This window comes from Pleuronectes platessa, chromosome 23 (assembly GCF_947347685.1).
Source record: "Pleuronectes platessa chromosome 23, fPlePla1.1, whole genome shotgun sequence".
Classification (NCBI taxonomy): Eukaryota; Metazoa; Chordata; class Actinopteri; order Pleuronectiformes; family Pleuronectidae; genus Pleuronectes; species Pleuronectes platessa.
This window is the reverse complement of record NC_070648.1, coordinates 5,090,669-5,114,640: the sequence shown is the minus strand read 5'-3', so window position 1 is coordinate 5,114,640 and position 23,972 is coordinate 5,090,669. Positions and strand designations below refer to the sequence as shown.

Below are 23,972 nucleotides of genomic sequence, written 5' to 3'. Positions count from 1 at the left end.
GTGAATGTCATCTACATCATCAACAAGATGGAACTATAAACTACCTTGGTATATATGGTTTCATCACACGGTGTGACCGTGTCGTGGCGTGACATTGTGATGATTCGCCAAAAAAGAGGGATTTATTTTAACTCCTCTGTGCATTGTTCTTTCAGACTCAAACCTCATTCACACATTCACAGTCCCGCCCTGATCAGATCCATGTGTCAATATTGACTCATCATTACAGCGCCCCCTGCTGGCTACAGGAAGTGACATGGATTTGATGGACTGCCCTTGTTTGCTTTACAATATACAGGTCAAATGAGCTGTATATATAAAAGACTTCACACTTCAAAGGATTCATTAAGAAAATAATTCTTTGTTGTCAGTTTGCTTTAAGGTTACAGTGTCAGTGTTAGAATCCTTTAATGTCTTAGATGCAAAGATGAAAGATTTGTACGATCTGCAGAGAGAAAAGAGAGTTTTTGACCTGAACAGATCTATTAGTCTAGTATAGTGCTAGCGATAGCACCACCTACTGCCAAAAGGAGGTAAGCCTCGTTTCAAAACTAAATTCGATTTTAGATAAAGTTTTCACTATGGGGTCTAACTTGATGGGGTGGACCGTAGTGTGTGATTAGTGAGCGTGGGCTAGCGGTGCATGACAGATGCAGGAAGTGAAGCGTTTCCCCAGGATAACCCATTTCAGAGCCCATTTCCTTACACAGCTGTTTGAAGATGCGGTGCTTCATAGCACTATTTCGCACATAGTTCACACATTCAACTACAATTTTTTAATGATGATGCATTTGTGCATTAGTATAGTCTATTTTTCAATGACACAAATTGCTGTCCATATATTCACTATCTCACCTATTTGTCGTGTAAAGTTGAAATATCAAATATTGTTATAAATGTCATACAGCTACAAGAATGTGATCATGATGATGCACACAGTTACTCTCAGGGATAAATAAAGATGCAGAATATTTCAACCAACAATAAACTCGCACAGTAGATGAGAATTAAGGTGGTTGATGGTTTTAATTAACGTCAACATAAGAATATACATCTGTTTCCGTGTTTGAGAAGAACCGGTGATAATTAATCATGAAAAGCATCACATTGTTTATTGATGTTCATATTTTAACACAGAAACAGTATAACTTAGAGACACAATACAAAAAAATACGACTTACTGTTTGAATTTTAAAATGTATTTTTATAAACATTGTGTTTTTTTGATATTTCAAATATTTTCAGTCTTTATGTAAAGTTGCATGTTTTTAGCGATGGCCTGGACTATGGGGGGGAGGGGGAGGGGGATGTGATGGGGCTGTGACGTCAGCATGATTTGCGGGCGAGGACGGCGAGGGCTTTGCCGTGGACGGGCTTGTAGAGGAGAGTGAAGCTGGACGGGCTAAGATGGCCGGCGCCCTGTGCGTCGACCTTTCCCATCAACACGTAGTTCTGGCCTGGAAAAGACACGTTCATGTAAAATAAATAATGTAAGAATGGTATTTTTTTTAATATAAATTGAAATAGTAATTGCAGGCGGCCCAATTGTATATCTGTTGTCAAAAAGGCCATTGAAAATGTATATATAAAAAATACCACATCTCAATGCATCAGTGTTTTATAGTAAAAATAAGCCTGTGTCATATTGTACCTTTGTTGAGCCCGGGGCACCTCTTGCAGGACGAGGTCAGCCTGATTGTCGTGAGCGGTCCTGACTTGGCGATGTTGAGGCGTCCTGTCTTATAGGCCTTGATCACGGACACCTCGATTGTCGCTGAGCCCCTTGGACCAGCGGTCACCGACGTGACCTTACCAGTGATCACTGGAGGAGAGACAGAAATGGAGGAGAGAGAATTGAAATTTCAGGAAAAAAAAGACATGCACCTCGGTCTAAAACACAAGGTGCATGGTTCAGAAGGAAAGACCAGCGCACCCATGGGTTCAAGTGAATTTGTTAATAAAACAACATGGGTGCTGGAAGGGGAGATGACATGACGTGCTTGGTGTCCGGCTAAACGTGGGAATCTGAATCATGTTTTATTGCGCACCAGGTTTACACCTACAAGGATTTGCTGTGGTGTGATAGTGGATTTATAAATATAAAAAGAGATATAAGTATAACGATAAACACTAGAGATTGAATTGGGCAAAACACAGTTAGTTCGTTATTTGCCACAGGAAGTTGAAGGGCCTCCGTCTCAGGCAGGGACATCAGTGCAGTCCAGTGATAAGATGGAAATTTCGTTCATTAAAGTTCATAGATTAAATGAGAACCAAGCAGTGAAATAAGTGAGGGCGAGTGATGTAGTGGCTCACCGAAGTCATGAGGGCAGAAGCTGGTCTGGAGAGTCCCTGTCCTTTTACAGGGTTGTGTGCACAGTGGGTTCAGTGGTAAAGCTGCAGGAAACACACACAACAGATAACAGGCGCATCAACTTGCATCCTACTGCTGGCGTGAACTAATATAAACAAGGAGGCAAAGAACAGATTAACTCACGTTTGTTGCTGACGACTGGTTTCTTAGTCACCGTTTTGCCCGCTCCTGGTTTAGGTGTGGCTTTAGGTTTGGCGTTTGGTTTGGCTCCACTCTTGACGGTTGGCTTTACTGGTTTTTTGACGGCCGGCTTTAATGTAGGCTTGGTCTTCAGTATAGGTCTACGGGTGGGTTTAACCTTGATCCTGGGTTTGAGCGTCGGTTTTACCAGTTTAGGTTTGGGCGCGGGTTTAGTACCGGGTTTAGGTGCAGGCTTTTTCACTGGTACCTTAGGTGCTGGTTTAGCCGGTTTGGGTTTAGCCGTGGGCTTGAGCGCCGGCTTGGCGGCAGGTTTGCGTGGCGGAGGTTTCTTCACCAGGGCTTTTTTGGTGGGCTTAGGCTTGACGACAGGTTTTGGTTTTGGGGTGGGTTTCACTGTCTTTTTCGGCCTCACGCCTGCTTTCTGTGGCGCGGAGGTCGTCTGCGGCCCGTAGATGAAGTCCCCCCCGGCGGTGGGTGATCGGGAGCCACGGGGCACGCTGGAGTAGAAGGCCATGAAGCCGTCTGAGGTCACGCTGAGGTCAGACACGAACTGCACAAGAAGCTCGTTCCCGTTGGTCACTATGATTCTATGTGAGGAATAAGAAAAGTGGATGAAGGAAAGGAGAATTAACACCTTTGAACCCATGTTTTTCCCTCAACACCCATTTCCTGATCGCTAATCTCACCCTGGTGAACTGTCGCCGCAGAACTTTCCGATTCGTCTGGAGTTGTCCTTTTCTCCTCCGTTAAACAACGCCACGTAGTCGTAGCGGCAGTAGGTGTCGGGCTCTAGATCCAGCTTTATAAACTTCACCTCGATCACCTGTGAGAGAGGCGGCAGCATAAAAGGATTGAAGGATGTGAGCTGTGGCTAATTTACATGAACCCGGTACAGTGCAGGCACGGGTAGAGGTGGTGGTGGCGGCGGAGGAGAGAGAGAGAGAGAGAGAGGCCTGACTTGTGAAACACAGAAGGGCCTTTACTCCCTCGCCCTCGCTCGCCTCTCTCTTTCTCTCGGCACACGTGAACACGCCTGCAGGTTTTCAATGAACTCTTTCATTTTGAGATTCGTCACAAGAATCGCACACAAACAACGTTACAGACTTGAAGTTGAATATTTCCTCCTGGTGGGCCCCATTCACTGAGATTCCAACATGTCTCAGTTGCATCTTAAGTTTGACTAAATTTGATCACTTTTTACTTTTTCTGCAAGGAAACGAAAACTTAAATGCTCCTGTTAGTGTTTCTTTGCAGGTTTCTTTGCGTATAGGTTGTTTTAAACACCTGCTGCTGACCATTCAGTGTTGTATTCATAACCAACTCATACAAAGGAGATTGTAAAGTTGTCTGTTTTGCGGATCCAGTTGTGGCAACGGCAAAAAAAGATGCGTGGTTCTCATTTTTCATAAAGGGTTCATGGACTTTGTAACTCTCTGCATGTTTTACTAAGTTGCATGTACTTTACTTTATTAAAACCCATGCATCAACAATGTGAACAGCCCCATTCCCCTCGGCGAGGTTCACTCACACCGGCAGTTATTGTTTTTCATGCATTAAATTGTTTGAGGAGGCCGAGTTTATGGTCTATACAGCATCCAGCAGCCAGGGGGCGATCTAGATGATTTGGCTTCACTTGTCGTCCATCTTTACACATTCTGGTTTGATGCTCTGAGAAAAAGACGAAAGACTAGCATGAAATACAAAGTCTGTTATGATTGGCTTACATTGCTCGGCTCTACGGAGATGTGCCAGGAGCAGCTGATGCCTGCTGGGTAATTCGAGTTGGGCCAGTTGGGCGTCTTGACGGAGCCCTGGGATTTGGTCAGCCGGCCGCCGCAGAACTGATTCTCTTTGGGCAAGAGAGGAGGGGAAAAAGAAGTTAGAAGCTCATACATCAGATTCTAACCTCTTTCGATACTGTGCCTGAGGCAAAAAGAGGAATAAAACGCTGATCAGGTGACGGTGAAAGGCTTTCCCTTTCAAAATATGAGTTATTTTCACCAAACAGAATTACATAAGAACACCAGAGGAGACCTCAAACACAGAGCTTCCATTTATAACTGGAATAAGAGAGTGTGTAGCTGAAGCCTCGGGTGGTTCACTGAGGTCTGTGTGTGTGTCCGCACCTTCCACATGTGGCTTCCCTGCGGTGAAGTACGCCAGGAACCCTCTCCCTCCGGTGGACTCGTCCGACACCATGTCCATCATCATGGTGTTGGAGGTGGAGATGAGGGCGCCGGGCCGGAACGTCCCACAGAAACGTCCCAGCTTCTGCACCAGGCGCGTGTGGCCGTTGTAGACGTCCAGGTAGTCGTAGCGGCAGGTGGGGTCGGCCTCCATGTCGTAGAGGCGGAAGGAGAGCATGACCACGTGGCCCTCGGGGACCTGGAGGAGGAGGCAGGGGAGGTTTATCAGAGAAAGGAAAGAGGAGAAGGTTTAGGGAATATGGGGCAGTGTCAGGTTGTAAATTGGAAGAGGTGAAACTGTTTTGCAGTGAATAACTTAGAGTTGTTGTATTCATTATTGTGAAATTGAATCCGTTAACTTAATGTTTCATTTGTTTGACTGGAGGGCGGCACGGTGGCTTGGCGGGCAGCACAATCGTCCAAAGACGTGCAGACTGGAGTTCAGATAATTAGAGACTCTACATCTCCTATGGGGATTGAACCCATCTCCCTCAAAGCTTGAACAGTATGGATAATGAATGGATGGATTTTGAAAGTCAGAAGAGGTGGAGCGGTTGCACCGGTTTATTGTTGGCTGATTTGAACTTTGTGCATTGTGCGTACATTTTCAATCCCATGTCTCAATTGCATTTTTTTGTCGAATGGTAAATGGTTTGTATTTATAAAGTACACACGTTCATACAGTGCAACTCCAAACATAACTTTGTTACATGTCCACACAGCCATCAGGGGTACTTTGGGTTCTTGCCCAAGGACATCAGACTGGGATCAAACCGCCGACCCTCCGGATAGTGGACAGCCCTTTGTGCCTTCTGAGCTTTTTTGCATCCACCCCCCTGCAGTGTCTCCACCTCCCAACCAGTGTGATGATGGAGTGATATTTGTTGTGTTAATGACTCACGGTGATGTACCAGGTGCATTTACTGTTGGGCTTGTAGGGGCTCGGGAAGCCTTCGCTGGCCACGATGCCCGAGTCCGTGACCAGGTGGCCTCCACAGAGGAAGGTCGGCCTGCAAAAGAGAGGAGGAGGAGGAGGAAGAGGGGGAGGAAGAGGAGTGAGTTCAACTACTGACTGGACAAGCAGCAGTGGAAGAAAATGCCATTTCAATAAGCAGCCATAATGAAAAGTATTGAAGCAGAATCCTGCTTACACACACACACACACACACGTTTACATACATGCAGAGACCCACAGCGGCACAGTCTGCCTCTGTTCCCTGAATCTGGGGTTACCCAATGAGAGCCCTCCTGACTTGTGTGTGTGTGTGTGTGTGTTTTCGTAGAACCAAGCCAGGAACACAGTTCATATACAGTAAATGCACTGTACACGTTCTCCAGACTCAGACTTGCCTCGCCACAAGAAGGTGTAGAACACATACTTTGCCCCAGCAGACGGCCACGTTCAAACGCCGCTCGCACATGGAGTTTGGTGACACACACCCTCTCTTTCACACTCGTATAAACACACATCAGAGCCGGGGGGGCGGCCTCGGCTTTTTAATTCTGCAGCACTCATGGGGCCCCAGACCCGTTAATTTCAGACGTCGGCTGCCCAGGCTTCCGCTCAATTAGTTTTACGAAATCTGTTGCTGCAGAGTTGTTGCTTAGGAAAAGGTCTAAATTAATCTGTAGCATTGTGAGGCCTGTTTCTGGGATCCTCGGCCATATATAGTCCCTCTGGCATGCATTGTGCGTCTGCTGTGGTCGCACAACTGTAAGGCCCCAAAAAAATTCCCAGTGGTGGCGTCCCTCCCTTCTGACCCTGAGCTGAACAGCCCACAGGCATTTGTTTGTCTCATGTTCAATTAACACATGTGTGTAGGAGTGTGTGTAGGAGTGTGTGCGTGGACGTCCTCCTGCCAGTGTACACACCAGGTCCAGTAGCCGTTTGGAACTGGAGCTTTAAACTCTCAAGTTGCAGTGTCATTTGGTGTCCTCCTGCCTGTGTGTTTATGGGATGCCAACCACATCTCCCCAACACTGCGATCTTATATTTCCACTCGGCGTAACCAAAACATCACAAACCGGGAGAGGGAGAAAAACACACAGCAGAGGACGGGGGCAGATGTGGCCGTGGAAATGCCACGCTGCATGTGTACATGAAGGATGAAGGACGGGGGGGAAAAGGATGCACAAGGGGGACATGTAAAGATTTGACACAAACACACACACACACACACACATACACACACACACTTACCTGGTCGAGTTGCTCTGACTCTGAGCCTCCGTCCATCCTAGAGTCAAACAGACAAGAAGCCACACACTCCACACTCTGTCCTCCATCCTGCTGTCCTCCCGGGTTTAAGCAAGAAGGCAGAGGAGGAGGAGAAGAGGAAGGAGGAAGGAACGAAGGAGGGGTAGAAGCCGAGTGGAGGCGTGGAGAAGTGCAAAGGGAGGGAGGGAGAGGAGGAAAGGGGATGAGATGGGTGAGGAGGGGAGGAGATGAAAGGCATAGGTGGATGAATGTGGTATTGAGGGGACGGGGGGGGGGGGGGGTTATGCAGAGAACACGGACTCAGGGCCAAACGTAATGTACGTAAAGGGCCGAGCACACACAGCTCGTTATGTGTCCACTCAGGTTGTTGTTGTTCAACAGGTGGAGACATGAAATATATCATTTTGTGTAATGACCATAGAGTGTGTATAAAGATGGAGGACGTGACAGTTTCCTAAAGTGAAGCCAAAATGGCTAGAGTGGAATTTGTTTATTCGGCTCTTGATAACATTTGGTTTAATTTGAAGAATTTCAGAAATAGCTTCTTAATTCATCACAGTTCGGTATCATCGTTTTACCTCCGGAAGCTGTGGCCTAGTTTCTCTTTCTTCTCTCATCTATCTGAATTTAGCTGTTGCTGGTTGTCCTCACATTCTGGTGATGTCGTAAAGGTTCTTCATCCCCAACTCTATTCTGAGCTGAAATTTATTTAAGACATTTTGTTGGATACTTTTATTTTTATTGACCACAACCTCACAGAGCTAGTTCTTAAAATCTACAAGGTGAATAGAAGCCAGACACGGCTCTTTAAAATATAACGCATGGATACGGGAAAATATACTTTGTTTGGGAACCATTGCTACTGCAGAAATAAGGTAATGTAACTTTAAATATGCACCGATTGACATCTGCTCTGGCAAAGGCACGACAAATCATTTTCGTCATTGTTATAATGATAAAGTGCAGAGAAGTCAATGAAGTCACTTTGCCTCGAGGAGGGCAGGTCGTCTTTTTTAAGCTGCGGTGACCACTCTGGGTAAAACCGCAGCTGCAGAGGGAGACTGTGGTTGTGTGAGGAAAGCAGCTGCCCTGATCTGCTCTCTGCTCCCAGTCCATTCTGGACACTTCTCAGTATCCAATTGCTACCAAACACCCGCCAACTAAAATACACTGCAAAGACATGAAATCAGAAAATAAACTGACAGTCCTGGAGGACAAATGAAGGGACAGGCCAAGGCTTAACATTTAGAGACTTTTCAAGTCAATTTTATTGTCGTTTTTTGTTAAAAGAATTTCACAAAAATATTAAACTGTCGCAGACACCACTGACGACAAGCAGAGAATATCACATGACCACAACAGTGCCACAGAGAGGAGAGGGATAGAGAGAGAGAGAGTAAACACTGTCCAAACTCAGAAGACATTTTAAAGTTAATGTCCACCTCTTCAAAATCCACCGCGAGTGAGCACTGGCGACACAAAGGTTCCTCCTCCGCTGAAGGCTCCTCCGCTCCTCTGGGTGCCGGCAGTGTGTGTGTGTGTGTGTTTGTGTGTGTGAGGAAAGACTGTCTGTGATGTTTGTGAGAGAATTGTCATCTCAGGGAGGCGATTGTTCGATTGTTCGTTTCTCCGTTGCGGAGCGGCCACCCAAATGCACATTCTGTTTCCCTGCTGTAGAGAAAGCCCACAGTCCAGGTCGGTGTCCTGTCGATTGCCACACTGTCTCCATGATTAATGTGCGTCGCACGAGATTGTAATGTCACAGGGGAAATAAGAAACGTCTTCGACTTTCCTTTTCAATTCATATCGGTACAGGAGAGGATAAGAGCATCCTCTCCTGAAAGTATAAAAATATACACAATGTTTACAAAATAACCGGCTTCTCATTGTACATTTACTCCATAGGATGAAAATCGTACTACTTTAATCGGGGCAAGGATTTTACATAAAAAAAGAATCAGGATTTAAGAGGGAGCAGGATCCCAGACAACCTTGGAAACATTCTGAAATTCACGTGAGCCCCCCCATGAACTGAACCCCAAAAAGGAAAAATAAAAACATGGAGGAGGACACTGTGGTGAAGCACATCCATCTTTTTACGTAAATCTTCGTTTTTTCTTAGTAACACATTCCCCTCCGTCCTCTGTGAGTATTTTACAACTTAAATAAATACACTTAGAACAACGGGAACAGCCGAGAGAGAGAAGAGGAAAGTCCTGATTCCCTCTCTGAAGCTGAGTGTGCACGTTCTGTGTAAGTTCTTCTTCACTCCACCAAGTGACCTATCGAACGATAGACCTTGATGTCCCGGAAGAGGCCGTTTGAAGACCTTACATCCTGTGTAATGATTTCCCGGGCATCGCTCCTCGAAGGTGCACATTTCCTGCATTTTAAAGTCTAAAAGTCATAATGCCGTTTCTTCATCTTTGGCCACCAACTCAGTGACTCATGGCCGACTCCGCAGCCGGTGAGCTCGCTGTCTGCTCCTCTGGCGTCATGTCATGGCTGCCGTTTTGCCTTTTGGTTCCTTTCGCCTCCTCTTCTTTATCCTCAGGGCGAGTCTCATCCATGGGGGTCTCTGAGAGGTTCTTCTTGTCCCTGCCGGCTCCGCCCTCCTGAGCCTTCTGCTCACTGCACATTTCCATCTCGTGGATCTCCGAGTCGAACGGTCCGGCCGGAGCCACGGAGGGGGGATCTTTGCAGCCCGTGCAGCCCTAAAAACCAGAGAGGAAGATGGTTAGTTCTACTCTGTGTTTCATTGGTTAATTACCTCGCCCAAGGAGGTCATGTTTCTGTCTGCGTATATCTGGTTTTGGTTGAGCTGCAGGCGACTTACAGAGATGTTGATGGCTCTTGGCAGGCGTCCTGTGCGGATCCAGGGGTGGACCTGGCTCAGCTCCCTCTTCTGCTCCTCTGAGAACCGAGGCTGATGTTTCTGCATGCTCCTCAAGGCCTCGCGGTCCTCTCGCAGCACTGTCTCCATGTCCCTGTTACACAAGTCAAAAAATACATGGTCAATAAAAACGAAAAGTATTGGGTATATTCAAAATTCTAGTGAGTATTTTAGGCCTTTAATATCAATATATTCTTAAGAATCCCAAAACATATTTCTAGGATGGTCCCATTACATCTGCCAAGGAGGTTATGTTTTCACCCCTGTCCTTTGATTTCTTGTATATTTTTGAGGACATTTTAAATGGCATTAAAGCCTTTACAGATGAGAGAGTTATGCACACTAATGAGTGACCTTCTCTTCTTACCTCACTGGCAGCTGATACGACATCATGACCTTGTCGTCGGTGTTGGCCATCAGGAGCCAGATGGGGTCCTGGAGGACACACTTGATGAACTGCTCCTCGCCTCCATCTCCCCCTGCACTGCTGCTGCCCCCTGCTGTCTGTTTGCGGGAGTGGTCGTTCTCTGACGAGTCGATGCTGCCAAAGTACTTGCTGGTGTGGCTGCCCTGACTGCTGCCTGCATAGACGGGGAAATTTAAAAGTTGATTATTGACGGCCATTGCCATTCATTTTACAAAACACGGAATAACCGATAAATACATGATTTATTTGTATCTGGTCAAATATATCTGCTTACTGTTGCCACTGGTGCCAGAGGAACTGCATCCGTTGGAGCCGGAGCCTGAACCCGAGGACCTGGTTCCAGAGAACCCTGAACCAGAAGCTGAGCCGGTGCCTGAGTGGGAGTCCTCCTGCAGCAGCAGGTCCAGCAGGTCGCTCGACGTGGACATAGCATCCTGGTTGGACTCATTAGCTTCACCCTGACGAGAGAATAAACAGGTCAATTTCCTTAATCTTCCAAGAAATAAGAAAAGTACAAGTTATCCTGAACATGTGTTGTACTTACATTCTCATTGTCCTTGGAGGTATCATCAGAGCTCCTCTGATTGGCAGAGCTCGGTCTCCCAGCAGCACCGCACTGCGCAGAGGGCGTGGCTTGCAGTGATGCCGCCAGGGCAGTGGCAACCTCTAACCGGTTGCTTGGCGTCTCCTCCAGCTGCAACAAGTTGAGGGGGGAGGAGCACCGGGACTGGAAGAGGGGGGACTCTGTGCCCTCGCGGTCAGCTGGCATCTGATTGTAGGACTGGGGCGTGCTGCTACGAGAAGGGACGCAGTTGCCGGGAATGGGCAAAGGGCCGGAGATGACAGTGGGGATGATGGCGGGGGCAACGGCTGGGGTGGCACTGGGGTATGTGAAGTTAGGATTGTAGAAGTGTCCTGGGGTGGCACCCGGCTGAGAGATGGGCGCTCCCATCTGGGGGAAAATGTAGTTGGGAAGAACGAGCGCCATCATGGGAGGAACCATCTGGGCCGGGGGGAATCGTGAAGGGACTGGGATGGGTAGTGACTGAGCGAGCGGTGGGTATACTGGGTACATTGGAAGCATACCAGGAGCGAAAGGGGCGGAGGGAATGCTGGCCTGGGAGCCTACAGAGGGCCAGGACGAGGTGTTTGTCAGGGGTACATGTGGCATGTGGAGGGGCAGGGGTGCGGCACTGGTTCTGGGGTCTAGTCGGCTCCCGCCCATTCCCAGAGAGCTGTGCTGATCAGAAGACTCCTGGTGCTTGAGTCTTTTTCCACCGCGGCCTCGCCGGTGACCGGTGCTGCCTCCTGCAGCGGGGTAGTCACGGGAACAACGTGCTCCTGGAGAAAGAGAAGATAAAAAAAATATTTCCCACTGAGCCTTTGTTTTGCCTATTTTACAACAATGAATAAATTAGGACTTTTAATCTGATATGGGTCTGTTAGAAGTGTGTGTGTGTGTGTGATAGAATGGTGGCTGCAGTGTGCTCCTACCTCGTGACAGTGGGTTGGCAGCCGGGGTGGGGCACCGCACAGTCGAAGACGCCGACTGATCGAACACGCGCAGCTTGCTGAGGTCATTGAAGCGGTCAAGGAATATCTGCTCCTCCTGCTGGGTGTGAGCAGAGAGCACCTCCTTCGTCAGACCAAGCCGACCTCCTCCTCCGCCCCCACCAACACTGCAGCTTCTCCGGCTGTCCCTATCTGGCTTAGCGGTTTGTGTGAGAGGGTGCATGGGAGGAGGGGGTGATGGCAGAAGTGGAGGCGGGGCTGCGGTGGCTGTGCTTGTGGAAAGCAACAGGCCGCTGGTTGGAGGTGTCGGCAGGTTGAGAGAGGGAGCGGGGGCTAGCGTGGGAGTTGTAAGAGTCTCCTCCATGACGATGTCTGTGATAAATAGGAAGCAGCGTACGAAGAGACGTTAGAGGTTCTGTAACTTCTAGACGAAGGAATATCAAACAGGCAGTTTATAAACAGTTTAATACAGTCAGCAATAAAAAGCTTCAACACTTTGACCTGGTCTGGAATGACCGGCAGCTAAGATATAGACAGTAGTAGATAAACTACTGCCTTAGTAAAAAGGACTCTTGTGTACTTGATTTAAGCATTTAACATAATCCAGCAAAAGTTGAAAGAAAGTGGAAACTGTGTTTGAGGTAAAAATCTGATTAGACAAAAAAAGACAATCACTTTATTTACAGTTAATCACAAGATAATTGAAGAAAATATGCAAACAGTATCACAGTACTTTACAGCTTAACATTAATGCGTCAAGGAATTGCCTTGAAGCATATTGAAGTCCTTCAAATTCAGTCTGAGACATGCAAAGAGCCTCCATACAAACCTGATGAAAAAACAGACTACAGCGAACAGAAGAGTGTTGTTGCCCACCTGACTCGGGAGGCTTCTTGTCTCCCACATGCACGATGGTGCTGCTGAAGCTACACTGGGACGGGACTGAGGCTACACTCTCTGCCTTTGTGGCCATGGTCAGAGGGGGCAGGGGAGGTGGTTCACCTACGAGGTTAACTGAACCACAGACAAGAAATTAGTTAATGTGTTCTGCGCGGACACAGGCACAAGCCTTTTTCCTATCGGTCGTTGAAGAAAGTCTGAGCAAGCGTCCGAGTTCCACAGAGAGAAATAAAATAAAATAAGATTTGTAGGTTTGAAGCAGAACATTAAACGATCAGCATAGAGCATGAACAAAGCTTTGTAGAGCAAAAGCAAAATTAAAAAAAAGAGAGGAGCAGATGAAGAGAAAAATCCGGCGGTGAGCACACGTTCAGCATTCTTAGGAGTATTTTCTCCACCAACATGAACTGCATTACTGAGACTTGCCAACACAACCAGCACAACAACCCACACTGCGTCAGCGTAATTATTAAAAAGCACCTTTGTTGTTGCCGCTGGCTTCCTGCTGTTTGTCCTCGTCAGACGTCGTGGAGGCCGTGCGGGACGAGCCACACTTCCTCTTCACTGTGTTGGGAATGTTGCAACTGTCCAAGTACCTGCACAAAGGCAAACATGTTGTTGGATGAGTAAAGTGACAAACACAGAGATCCTGTGTGGCATCAGGATTTGCACAAACACACACCTTATGATGCTGTCCAGACAGTTGATCTGCTGGTAGGAGTAGCCGGTCGGCGGCTCCTTCTGTGCGATCGGTGCAGGGACTAAAGCTTTGGGAGGTTTTGTCATGTCGGCGATCAAACCTCGGATTGGGTCGCTGTTGATGGCTCTGATCTTTGCTGTAGCTGGAGGAAGAACAAATACGACCAGGGGGTGAATACTTGATATATAGTGATATATTTGTACGATTCCTTCTTTGCAGTTTAACTCCCAGTAACAGGCAGGTTTTGCGTGTTCTCTCATTTTGTGTATCCTCCATTGGTCAAACATTCTAAAACCAGAAACACAAGCACCAGACTAGAAGCGCGGAGAGAGTGCATACCTCGGCTAAGGCTAACGCCCTATCTCTCCATGTTGAAGAAAGCGAAAAAAAGGAATCCTGGATCCACCTGTTTTTAAATTGTCAAGGAAATTGTTTCCGTAGTTTTTAAGTAATCCTGCTGACAGACAGACAAACGGCAGTGAAAACAACCTTAGCAGAGGAAGTAAATCACACTGTATGATAGACACCGGTTATCTGTCCTTTTACTTTACCTGCGTTAATGATTTTTCTGGGCATCGGACGATTACGGGACTCGATGAAAACCTGCTGCCCGCTCGTCTTGACCATGTGAACGTCTTTGCAGATCTGCTGGAACGTCATCTGGAGAAAATCACAGCATAAGACGCGGTTAATTGGACGCTGCATGACGTTCAGCTTAATTTACATTTTCCTCATGTTGAATAAGAAATTTGAAAACATGCATTTTAAATAGGATGTAACATGATAAACGTTTAAAAGGAGATGACTATGTTGTGTGTTTGTTGTCCTCTACATGTCTTGTAGAGCATCATTGCTGTGTGAGCTCTATCCCATGACCCTGTGCCTGTGTTGTCGCTTAAACTCACAGGCTTGTGTAAAGCAACAGGAACAACTGCCTTGTCCATGGCCGGGCCGTTGCCGTCGCTGGACGAGGTGGCTGAGGCACTGTGGTGCTGATGGTGTGACCGGTGGGAGCCCCGCGATCCACTGGACCCGAGCGAGCTGTAGCCCTGGGAGCCGCCGCCTTGCACCGGCTGGCCCAGGAGCCGGTGGATCTGCTCACTCAGCTGCACGATGTCGGGCGTGGTGGTCTGGCTCTCGCAGCCCTGGGGCGTGGTGAACACGTCTTCATTCAGAGGGCTCCTGGAGACGGGAAGAACATACATTATCCTCTATACATATGAATTCAAAACAATTTATAAAACCCTATTTTTAATTCAAGCAAATTAAATAACAAACTTACGTTCTGACTTTGTGGCGCCCTACGACGAAGGCCACCTTGCGGCTCCAGGGGTTGACAAAGGACGACCAGCTGGTGTCGATGGTCACGTACTCCCCGCTGCGGGCACACATCCTCAGGGGCGAATGGTTGAACGGCTGCCCCGCGAACTGAAAGACTGAAGAGAGACAACAAACCAGATAATCCATGAGAAAACTGCTCATTTTCCACGACACAATGTGTGTGAATAATTCACATTTCAGTACAAACAAGACTCACTCTTCTCGTGTATCGCCACCATGATTGGCCGATCCTCTGGGTGGATGTAAAGCAGGATGGGGGTTCCCACCAAGTCCTGAGGAAGGTAACCCAACAACGGCACTGCCCTGCAAACGTAACACATTTACACAGCATTACATAATGACAACACATCTGTTAATGCTCTCTTCTTCGTGCAAGTAATCATGGCTTAGTCTTGAGATGCAACAGGAGAACTGACCTCTCGTCAACCTCCTGGAAGAGGCAACTGGGAGTGTGACTGGTTGTGAAGATCCTCTTGTCTGCTGGGATACGAGGAGCTGGACGGCACAGAGGACACAGATACAACAGATCAGAAGCTTGTATTAACTGCTCAAGCCGAGGTGAACATAGGTGCTAGCTCTTAAATTCCAAAGGGTCTCTGTCTGCTTCACAAAACAATGAGGTATAGTGTTAAATACCTTCATATCCAGAGTGGACCCTCTCTGCAATAAGCAGGCAGCAGGGCTGTGGCTCAGCAGTGTCAGAGTCTTGAAGAGTGAGCTGGTAGGGCGTGAGGCGGAACGGGTAGTAGCGCATCTCGCCGCCCTGCACCCGGTTAGCACTGATCCGACAGAACATGGACTTCTCCTGAGTGCAATCGACCGGAGGAGATACTGGAAGGAAAGAGGATGTGAAAGTCAATACAGGAGAAGGTGCAATGAACTTGAGTAAAGCCATGACAAAATCATCCTGGATATATCTCATCCACACCAAATCTTCCCATTTATCAACCCTTTCCCAATTTCCCCTCGTCTCAGCTCACCGGAACCGATGCAGGAGGCCCAGGAGGGAAGGCGGCAGGGTGCTGTGCCGCTGTAGAAGGTGCTGACATCCTGCGGGGCCAACAGCTCAGAGAACATAGTCCCCTGGAGACAATCGGACTTGCAGCGCAGCAGGGACGAGCCCTGGGGGGACACGTACACAACCTTCCCTGACAAGAATGACACGGCCATGGAGAACGTGTCCTGGGAAAAAACAGAGAATGATAAAAGGAGTTTAGAAAGACGTACTTTCACCAACAATCGATTCAATCTTTCTCTGGGCACAGTGGGTATTTGGCAGCTTAGTAGAGAAATAGATTATGTTACTGAATAAAGAAAGTGTGAAGAAGTGTGCTTCTGAACGTGAGCCGAATTCAGCAGAGGAAATAAGGTTTTCAAAAGCTGTTAACTGAGAAAAATGTCCGGAGCTCATTGAGCATATTAAGAAAAAACTTACGGTGTTTTTGAGGGTATATTCTGAGGTGATGTTATCAAGCTCCTCGATTGTGAAGGTAGACAAGTCCAGACTGCAGCCTTCACACTCCTCCACACTCCACTGGTGGTAGTACTCCCGGTTTGCTGCAAAAAGTAAACACAAGTTAAAGTGAGATTTGAATATAACAAAAAGCTCAAAGACACAAGAGACGTCAACTAAAGGGGCAGGGGCTTGAAATCCATCACTTCACAGAAACACATGCACTGCCTCTTCCTGTGGCAGAGAAGAGGAAACCTACAGCAACAGATGCTCACCTCTGACTTGGCGGACACACTGAAGTGCGTATTTCAGTGCATTCAGTGTGCTGGAGTGACCCTTTGACTTTCGCTCAGATGGTAGACGGAGCTTCAGCTCCTTGATGGCCTTCATTAGCTCTTTCTGGGTCTGGGCCCTCGCTGACTGGTCGCTGCTGCAGCCGGAGGTGCTGTAGGCCACGGAGCAACTGGGAGGTGACAGGCTCTGGGAGTTGGAGCTGGAGAAAGAGATGAATGAACATTTTAATTAGACATAGAAAAGGTGCTGGGTATGTTTATGTCACTGCTGTATTGACTGATCTCCGCAGCGGAGTTAATACACTTTACACCTCTCGCCTGAATAATTCATAAACTGCTGATTCCTATCTCCTCTCACCTCTTGTTGCTCTCTGTGGTCTCCAGCATCATGCCTGAGTCTTTGCCATTCGACGAGCTGTGGGAGCTGCGTGTGGACTGGCGCCCACGTGAGCCGCTTCCCCTCTCCATCCCGCCTTCGCTTTCCCGCTCCCCAGAGTCGTTACCGCTGGAGAGGCCGTCCATATCGTCCGAGTTGGGACCCCTCTGGTCTCGGGATGAACCTCCGGATCCAGACCCTGCACTGGGCGATGAGCCTCCACGGGCTCCGCTCCCTTGAACTGGGATGTTGACATTGGCACTGGTCTGACCGCCGATGCTTTTCAGAGAGTTAAACCCTTCTGACTCGGCCTCCTGGTCATTGTCTTTTCCGTTAGCCCTTGCCACCCTCCCCCGAGTGCTGCCGCTGGCCATTAATATAGAGTTGTCATAACTCATACTAGAGTAGGATGAGGCTGGTGCAGCTTGATTAAGGTTGAGGAGTAAAGCAGGAACGACTTAAATCTAAATTTAAGTGGGACTGTGTATCCACAGGTAGATCATAGTGGAAGGATGTTCATTTTAAGAACTATGGAGAGAAATTCATATCTTGGGGCGAAACTGTCACTCAACGTAGAGAGGACAACAGATGAATTTCTTGTTTTACGAAACAGCCTTGGCACAAGTGCTCCGACAGATGGGACGAGAGATTGTGAAGGAGAGTGAGAAAAACAGCTCTGGGTGAGAGCAACAAAATTATCCACGCTCTGTATCTGGTCTTCTCGCCTCTTCGGAGATGTGTTGCTCTTGGTGCTGAAGGCCACCTGATATGACAAAAAATGGAGAAGCAGAGAGAGAGAGAGAGAAAAATAGGAATATATTAGCTGAAAGATTACAAAATGCTTGCCGTGGCCTTGTCGGTACATCTCAAGGACTTAAACTGAGAAAAGAGAGAAAAATATCAGTTTATCGTGTTGGCCTCGAGGTAAGATTCAAATATGACCATGAGAGGTTTTTCCCGGCCTCGTGGTGCAGGCTCTAAGTTTGTCGGAATGTAAGTTTGTGTGGTTGTTAACCTTATACCTGGAAAATCACTTTGAGTAGATAATGCAATTTCCTCCTATGTGCATGCAGCAAGTGCGTACGCGTGCATCTGAATATAGAAGCACAGGACGTGTCCTAATGCCTCAATTACAAGTGACAATTGTCGTCACAGCTTAGTCCACCTTTACCAAGACGACAGTCAAATCGAACGCAAGTAAACGTCTAGTGCTATTTATTTCTTGGTTAAGAAAAACACCCAATAATCCTTTAAGCCCGGCAAACGCAACTAGAAGACAAACACAGAACGGTCCTCAGTCGCCAAACCTTTACATTTTTATACACAATCTGTCTCACAAACCCCTTATTATCTTCCCCTTCCCCTTCCCCCGCCAGGTGGGCTGTGATGCTTTTGATGCCTAACTTGCTCAGGTCAGGTTTAAGTAGCGCAGCTTCCTGTGCTGACGCAATAACCCAATAACGGCTTAGTGGACAGGTCCAGAGCAGCCGTCACCAGCTGGATATGGCTTATTATTCCTGACAGGTGGATAATAGGTATGGACGGCTAATGACGATAGCAACTCATGACACAGTGATTAAAACAAGCGTAGTAACTCTGGAGCGGAAACTGGTGGATCAACCGCAGGGATTTGAACTGGGACTAAAGGCACGTGGTGCTGTATCAATGTGACCAAGGTGCCTCCTCTCCGATCACGACAATGCTAATCAGCATTATGTTTATTACATGGATGATTATCAATTGCACATGGCAAATCGTGTGTTCGCGCTGCAGCCGAACTGGGCGGGGGAGGGAACATAATGTGCAAGCAGGGTGTGAGTGGGTGTCGTGTCAGGGTGGCAGCCATGCATACTTCTACGGGTGATGGTAGGGGCATATGGTGGTGGATGTAGGAGGTGGTAGTGGTGAACTGGCCCAACCACCCACTTGCTAAGCCAGCTGTAGTGGGCCATTTTCTTGTAACGGGGGGGGTGCCCCCTTTCATTAGACTCAATCCATGTGCTGTTGTAACACTGCTGCAGCAAATTTTCCACTTCACCAAGGGTTCGGGTGTATTTGTCTGATAATGTGGTTTAATTTAGTTATTTGATGTAACTAAAATGGGCTGAAACCTAATTACTGATTGAACTAAAATCAACACAAGCCTCTCTGTGGCTGTGAACCAGAGGCAGGAGACAAGGCTCCGGTGAAGTCACAGTTATTGTTCTCTGGGCTCTGCTCCACAGCTGGCCACAAATTTGTAAACTATGTTGGGTGAGGACAATCAAGTGTTCGTCTGATAGAATTACAGTAAACAGGCAAGGCATTGACGTACTATGTCAGCCACAGTAATTAGATTGTACTAGTCAATTAATATAATTACTGACAAAGGTGATGTCAAGTAAGATCTCAAGTGTGTGATTATATAACACACAATAACACATTTCAAACAGAAACTGCAAAAAAGTTGATTCCTACCTATCTAAAATATAACATCAACATTTAATAACCCTCATCTACTGAGTGTGGCTGGTGCACTTAGAGCCCTAATGGATCGGTTAATTGATTAGCTGATCAACAGATACAAAACAATTTAAGGACCTCGGGCTTGGAAAGAGTTGTACTGGTTATAATCGACACATTTTGTGTTGCTTTGAGACGAAATGAATAATAGATTTAACCATAAAGCAGTCAGCAGTTTTTTTTATTACATTATATTAACAGTATTGCAGCCCTAGTTCCAGTAAACTCGAAAACAACCACAACAGAGCAGCTCTAACTTCCGTGTGAGTCACCAGCGATTTACCAGAAAGAGCACGAGCTGCGGCGTGAAGAACAAAGTGCTCCACAGCCGCAGCGAGAACATGGCCACGACACAGAGACACAGAGCGAGTCACCTGGAGATAACACGAGGGAACACGAGACTCTGCCCTGCTGCAGGAAGGAGTGGTGCGAGATCAAAGACTCTATAAATCAAATAGAAACAATTAGAAACGCTGCTGTGATTCTGTGCTGCGTGGACGCACCCTGCTAACTGTGCACTCACTGGTAGGCGCGCGCACAGAGACACGCCCCCGCTCTTGACTGTGTACATGCTGCACGTGTTCGGAGCTGTGTTTCCCGCACGCCTGGCCGGCCGCTGATTGGTCGCCGGGCTGGACCAATGAGAGCGCTCAAGCATGCAGAGGGAGACGGCTCTCAGACGCTGGTCTCAGCTCTGACTGGTTCAACATGTGGGGCGGAGCAGCTGATTCACGATCAGCTGCACCGTGCAGCACCCAGCGCTGAACATCTTGTACATTTATGAGCCACGCGATTAAAAGAGTGTGGTGAACCAAAACACAACACGACACGGCCACACGACTTCTTAAAGCAACATTACAAAATACTACGCTGTTATTACTCAAACGTTTATACACATTATAAATACAATTAAGGTGGATCTTCTTCTCTTTGACTGAAGTTTGCTCTGATAAAATAGAAGCACTGAAATGAAGCTGAAATCTGAGTTTTTTGGATGTAATTACTGTAAAATAATAATGTGTATAACTTCCATCTGACACCCTCTCTCTTTTATTCTCTTCTTTCTTCAATTAATGCATATAACATTTATGTTTAACATAGATTGTTCTCATAAATATTTGTTATTTCGTTGATTCTATTGTATTCTGTCCGTGCTGGGAGGGGCATCTCTCACTTGAAACTCTCCCTGGGGTTTTTGCATTTTCCCCGACTGCTAAAAGGGGATTTCTTGTAGTTTTTAATAGATTGTTTAGCTCCATAAGGCAAATTGTGATGAGTGTATATGGACTATACAAATAAAGTTTGAATGATTGTATTATACCTCTTTTACACAAAAGTTAGCAGGTATACGTGGCTTTTAAGTGACTCATTTCCGATTAGTGACTGTTAGTGGGTTTTTCGACAAGTGGAAATAGGCCATATGAAGATTAGCTCCCTGGTGGAGATCTGGTTCGTGAAACAACCTTCCTGCATGGCACACAATCTTAAACCCCATCCTCAGAATGTAAATCCTCCACATGAAAAACCAGCACCCCTAAAATGCTGGGGAAAGTTTCAGATCCTTCACCTTCCTTTTAGGAGCGATTAGAAAACACAAAACATGAGCTAAAACACAAAGAACAACAACACAGCCTCGGCCATGGTGGAAAGTTCACTTCCCACTGACGTCATTCAGACGTGGGGCCGCTGATCCCTTCTTCCACCTGCCAAATGGGTTGATTAAAAGCCCAACAGATTAATAAACCAGGTTAGTTTAAAAGGAAGTGAAGTCTGGACTGGTTGTGGCACAGCCTCACATGCATATGAATCAAAGCTGCAGCACTTTAAACATCATCCAAGTTGGAGAAATCAACGTGCCAGAAAACTTCAAAGTATTTTAATGAGGTAACATTAAAATGCGGTATAAGCTGAGTCCTGTCCAATTATTTCTACCACCTGTATTTAAGTTATTCAGCAGATACTAAGCAGACATTTCGAAATCATATTCATGTTGGCAGTCTTCCACAACATCTACCAGCAGTCTCTATGTCACTGGACCACACATTTAGTTAACTGGGTAAGTAGCTAATCGGGTCATCTCCTTGGGTAGTGACAGCTGATGTTCATGGTTTTGGCTCCAACCAACTACCAACGAAAAACTGCTTAGGATATTGTGTGAAACCACTACATTAGCATGTTTGATAGAACCTTGCTCTGTGACAACACATATGGACCCCATGGACCTCGAGAGCGCTGTTCCTCTCAGCCAAAAGTTTATTTTAGAATTCTGCAACTTTTAAAAGACCAGTAAAAGGTACAAACATTTCTCTTGTATCCAAAACACCCACACGATGGGCACACATTGGGTGGCGGAGAGTCTCGGCTCTCTGTTTAAAACTTGGTCAACATGAGCCTGTGTAAACCTTGGGAATATTTATGTACAGCTTTTTTGTGCACTTAGGCACTCAGCAGTGTGAAATACTTGCAAAGACCTGCAGGGCTACATCAGTGCAGATTGAGCTCCTGTGGTCTTTGTGAGCCCCATGCTGTGTGGGTGTATCAACAGAATAAAACAAGCTGTAATGATGCCCCCTCGTGTTTTCACACACCAGGAACACAGGAGCTTCTAGAGAAATTATATTTATATATTTTTTAAATTATACTATCAATTTTGTGAGCAATAAAATAATCAATCAAAACCAAATATCTCAAAATAAAAGCTAAATACTTAACCAAGAAGAAAAACGTTAAAAGATAATTCATGATAAAGAAAATATTAATCTATGTAATTGTTGTTTCAAATACATAATGCCTGTTTGCATTGTAAACACTAACAAGCCAATGTATCCCTTATGCAGTGTGTGATGGAGGAGCTACTTTCAATGTCCAGTATGATTAGTGTAATGAAGACACTATAAACAAATATACACATTTCAGTTATTCCAATCAATGCCAGCAAATATAAGGAACAGGATAAATAAATAAAACAAGCCTCTGAAGAAGTTAAGAGGTTGTTAAAATAACATTAAAATACCTGGTGTTGCTTCAGTGGCAGCAGTCAAAGGTGTGACGAACCACTAAGTAATACACCTCATATACATAAAAAATAAATAAAGGCTGAACATTAAAGATGGGATTGGCCATGAATCTGAAGGGGCGTGTCCTCGTGTGTACGAGCGAGCAGCACATGAAGCTGAGGGAGCAGGCGGCGTCACGTTGACACTGATAACAAACCGATCACGACTTCATACAGATCCGAGTTAACGCTTCACTTAATATCAGTGAAAACAATCATCTGCGTATAAATACCGTACATTGTGATCCTTTCCACCGGGAACAGGCGTGTGACTACATTGTTCTACATGCGTGTCCACGAGCTCCATCTGACAGGCTCACGTCGATTTTATAAAAACGTACATAAACGCCACAAGTACATTGTAAGACTTTTTTTTTTAGCTAGCAACTGTTAAGCGTAATAAACGTGTTGTTATCCCGGAAGCTGTGCGTTTACTCGCATGGCGTACGCAAAGGGTTAAAACACATTTACAACATTTCACGTTTTACACTGTTAGCATTGCTGGATGTTTTCATAGCCGATTATACATTTTTAAGTTGTTTACTAAGTAATATGAGTTAGAATGAAGAGTGACAGCTAACATGCATAAACAAAGACGCATATAAACAAAGACGCATAAAGAGCAGACGCTTACCTGGAATAAGTGTTGAAACGTCGCGAGCAGCTTCGTTACTCCACCATGACAGAGCAGCGAGTGTCAGATGAGCCCAGAGACGCAGAGTAAAATCCTGACTCGTGGATTTTGCGCTGCGCTCTTTTTGTGTTCCTTCTTCTTTTCGCTCACTGAGCTACACGCAGGGACACACGTGCGGGTGCGGGGACTGGCAAGTGAGGCACAATGCGCTGCCGTGATTGGACGAGGGCCGGCCCTGGCTCCGCCCCCGGCTCGCTCTGATTGGCCGGCGAGGGCGGGGCTGGCCTCACGGGGCTCGGCGCTCACGTGGTGGAGAGTATGGTCCCGACTTCACACACAGGGACATGAGGGGGCGGGGCCAACACACGCTGCTGTGGGGCCAGCGGGGCTGACCGTAAGAGACGGTGTAAGATGCGCACATGGATTTTAGGGTGAGGAGGAGAAAGCCCGTGTTGTTGCACAGAAGGTACGATGGAGAGGCTGTGCTTCGTCTGGTTATAATACTGCATTAATAACAGTGATGCACCTATAGCTAGATACTGCATAAATTACAGTGATGCACTTATAGCAGGTTATAACTGTAAAAGTGATGCACCTATAGCTGGTTATAACTGCATAAATAACAGTGATGCACTTATAGCAGGTTATAACTGTAAAAGTGATGCACCTATAGCTGGTTATAACTGCATAAATAACAGTGATGCACCTATATCTGGTTATAACTGCATAAATAACAGTGATGCACCTATAGCTGGTTAAAACTGTAACAGTGATATACTATTGCCGGTTAAATCGTTATTAATAACAGTGATGCACTTATAGCTGGTTATAAGTGTACAGTGATGCACCTGTTGCTGTTTAAAAATATAGATAAGCGGTTATATTGCTTTTGTTTTTAAATTTTGATCCAGTTATACACGGATGAAGATACAGCTGAAAGCTCCAGTAAAAATTATTATGGGGATCA

General features: G+C 46.5%; 2 protein-coding genes across 3 annotated transcripts; both read right to left on the bottom strand.

Moving 5' to 3' along the window:
• Positions 1 to 1,326: 1,326 nt before the first annotated feature.
• pcolceb (procollagen C-endopeptidase enhancer b) lies at positions 1,327 to 7,135 on the bottom strand. Its single transcript, XM_053415750.1, has 9 exons — positions 6,902 to 7,135; positions 5,603 to 5,711; positions 4,642 to 4,900; positions 4,240 to 4,364; positions 3,202 to 3,338; positions 2,498 to 3,102; positions 2,317 to 2,397; positions 1,652 to 1,822; positions 1,327 to 1,457 (listed from the first exon to the last, which is right to left on the bottom strand). The coding sequence occupies exons 1-9, from the start codon at positions 6,985 to 6,987 to the stop codon at positions 1,327 to 1,329; spliced, it is 1,704 nt and encodes a 567-aa protein (XP_053271725.1). The 5' UTR covers positions 6,988 to 7,135.
• Positions 7,136 to 8,157: 1,022 nt separating this feature from the next.
• per1b (period circadian clock 1b) lies at positions 8,158 to 23,187 on the bottom strand. Of its 2 annotated transcripts, none has more exons than XM_053415747.1 (20): positions 23,006 to 23,187; positions 16,797 to 17,577; positions 16,421 to 16,638; positions 16,128 to 16,249; positions 15,673 to 15,874; positions 15,329 to 15,523; positions 15,109 to 15,187; positions 14,889 to 14,995; positions 14,634 to 14,787; positions 14,257 to 14,533; positions 13,903 to 14,011; positions 13,334 to 13,493; positions 13,132 to 13,247; positions 12,628 to 12,765; positions 11,734 to 12,123; positions 10,784 to 11,580; positions 10,514 to 10,697; positions 10,180 to 10,393; positions 9,756 to 9,906; positions 8,158 to 9,633 (listed from the first exon to the last, which is right to left on the bottom strand). In XM_053415747.1, the coding sequence occupies exons 2-20, from the start codon at positions 17,210 to 17,212 to the stop codon at positions 9,358 to 9,360; spliced, it is 4,305 nt and encodes a 1,434-aa protein (XP_053271722.1). In that variant the 5' UTR covers positions 17,213 to 17,577; positions 23,006 to 23,187; the 3' UTR covers positions 8,158 to 9,357. The 2 variants fall into 2 exon arrangements, with proteins under 2 accessions (XP_053271722.1, XP_053271724.1); XM_053415749.1 differs by lacking the exon at positions 23,006 to 23,187 and adding an exon at positions 22,330 to 22,485.
• Positions 23,188 to 23,972: the final 785 nt, after the last annotated feature.

Excerpts from the sequence above, each read along its gene's own strand:
- pcolceb (XM_053415750.1), bottom strand. The coding sequence starts at position 6,987 with ATGGAGGACAGAGTGTGGAGTGTGTGGCTTCTTGTCTGTTTGACTCTA. Across the intron at positions 5,712-6,901 it reads AGTCAGAGCAACTCGACCAG|GCCGACCTTCCTCTGTGGAG; the intron begins GTAAGTGTGTGT and ends TCTCTTTTGCAG. Across the intron at positions 3,103-3,201 it reads TGCGGCGACAGTTCACCAGG|AATCATAGTGACCAACGGGA; the intron begins GTGAGATTAGCG and ends TTCCTCACATAG.
- per1b (XM_053415747.1), bottom strand. The coding sequence starts at position 17,212 with ATGAGTTATGACAACTCTATATTAATGGCCAGCGGCAGCACTCGGGGG. Across the intron at positions 11,581-11,733 it reads TGCCAACCCACTGTCACGAG|GAGCACGTTGTTCCCGTGAC; the intron begins GTAGGAGCACAC and ends CTCTTTCTCCAG. Across the intron at positions 9,907-10,179 it reads TCGTATCAGCTGCCAGTGAG|GGACATGGAGACAGTGCTGC; the intron begins GTAAGAAGAGAA and ends CTTGTGTAACAG.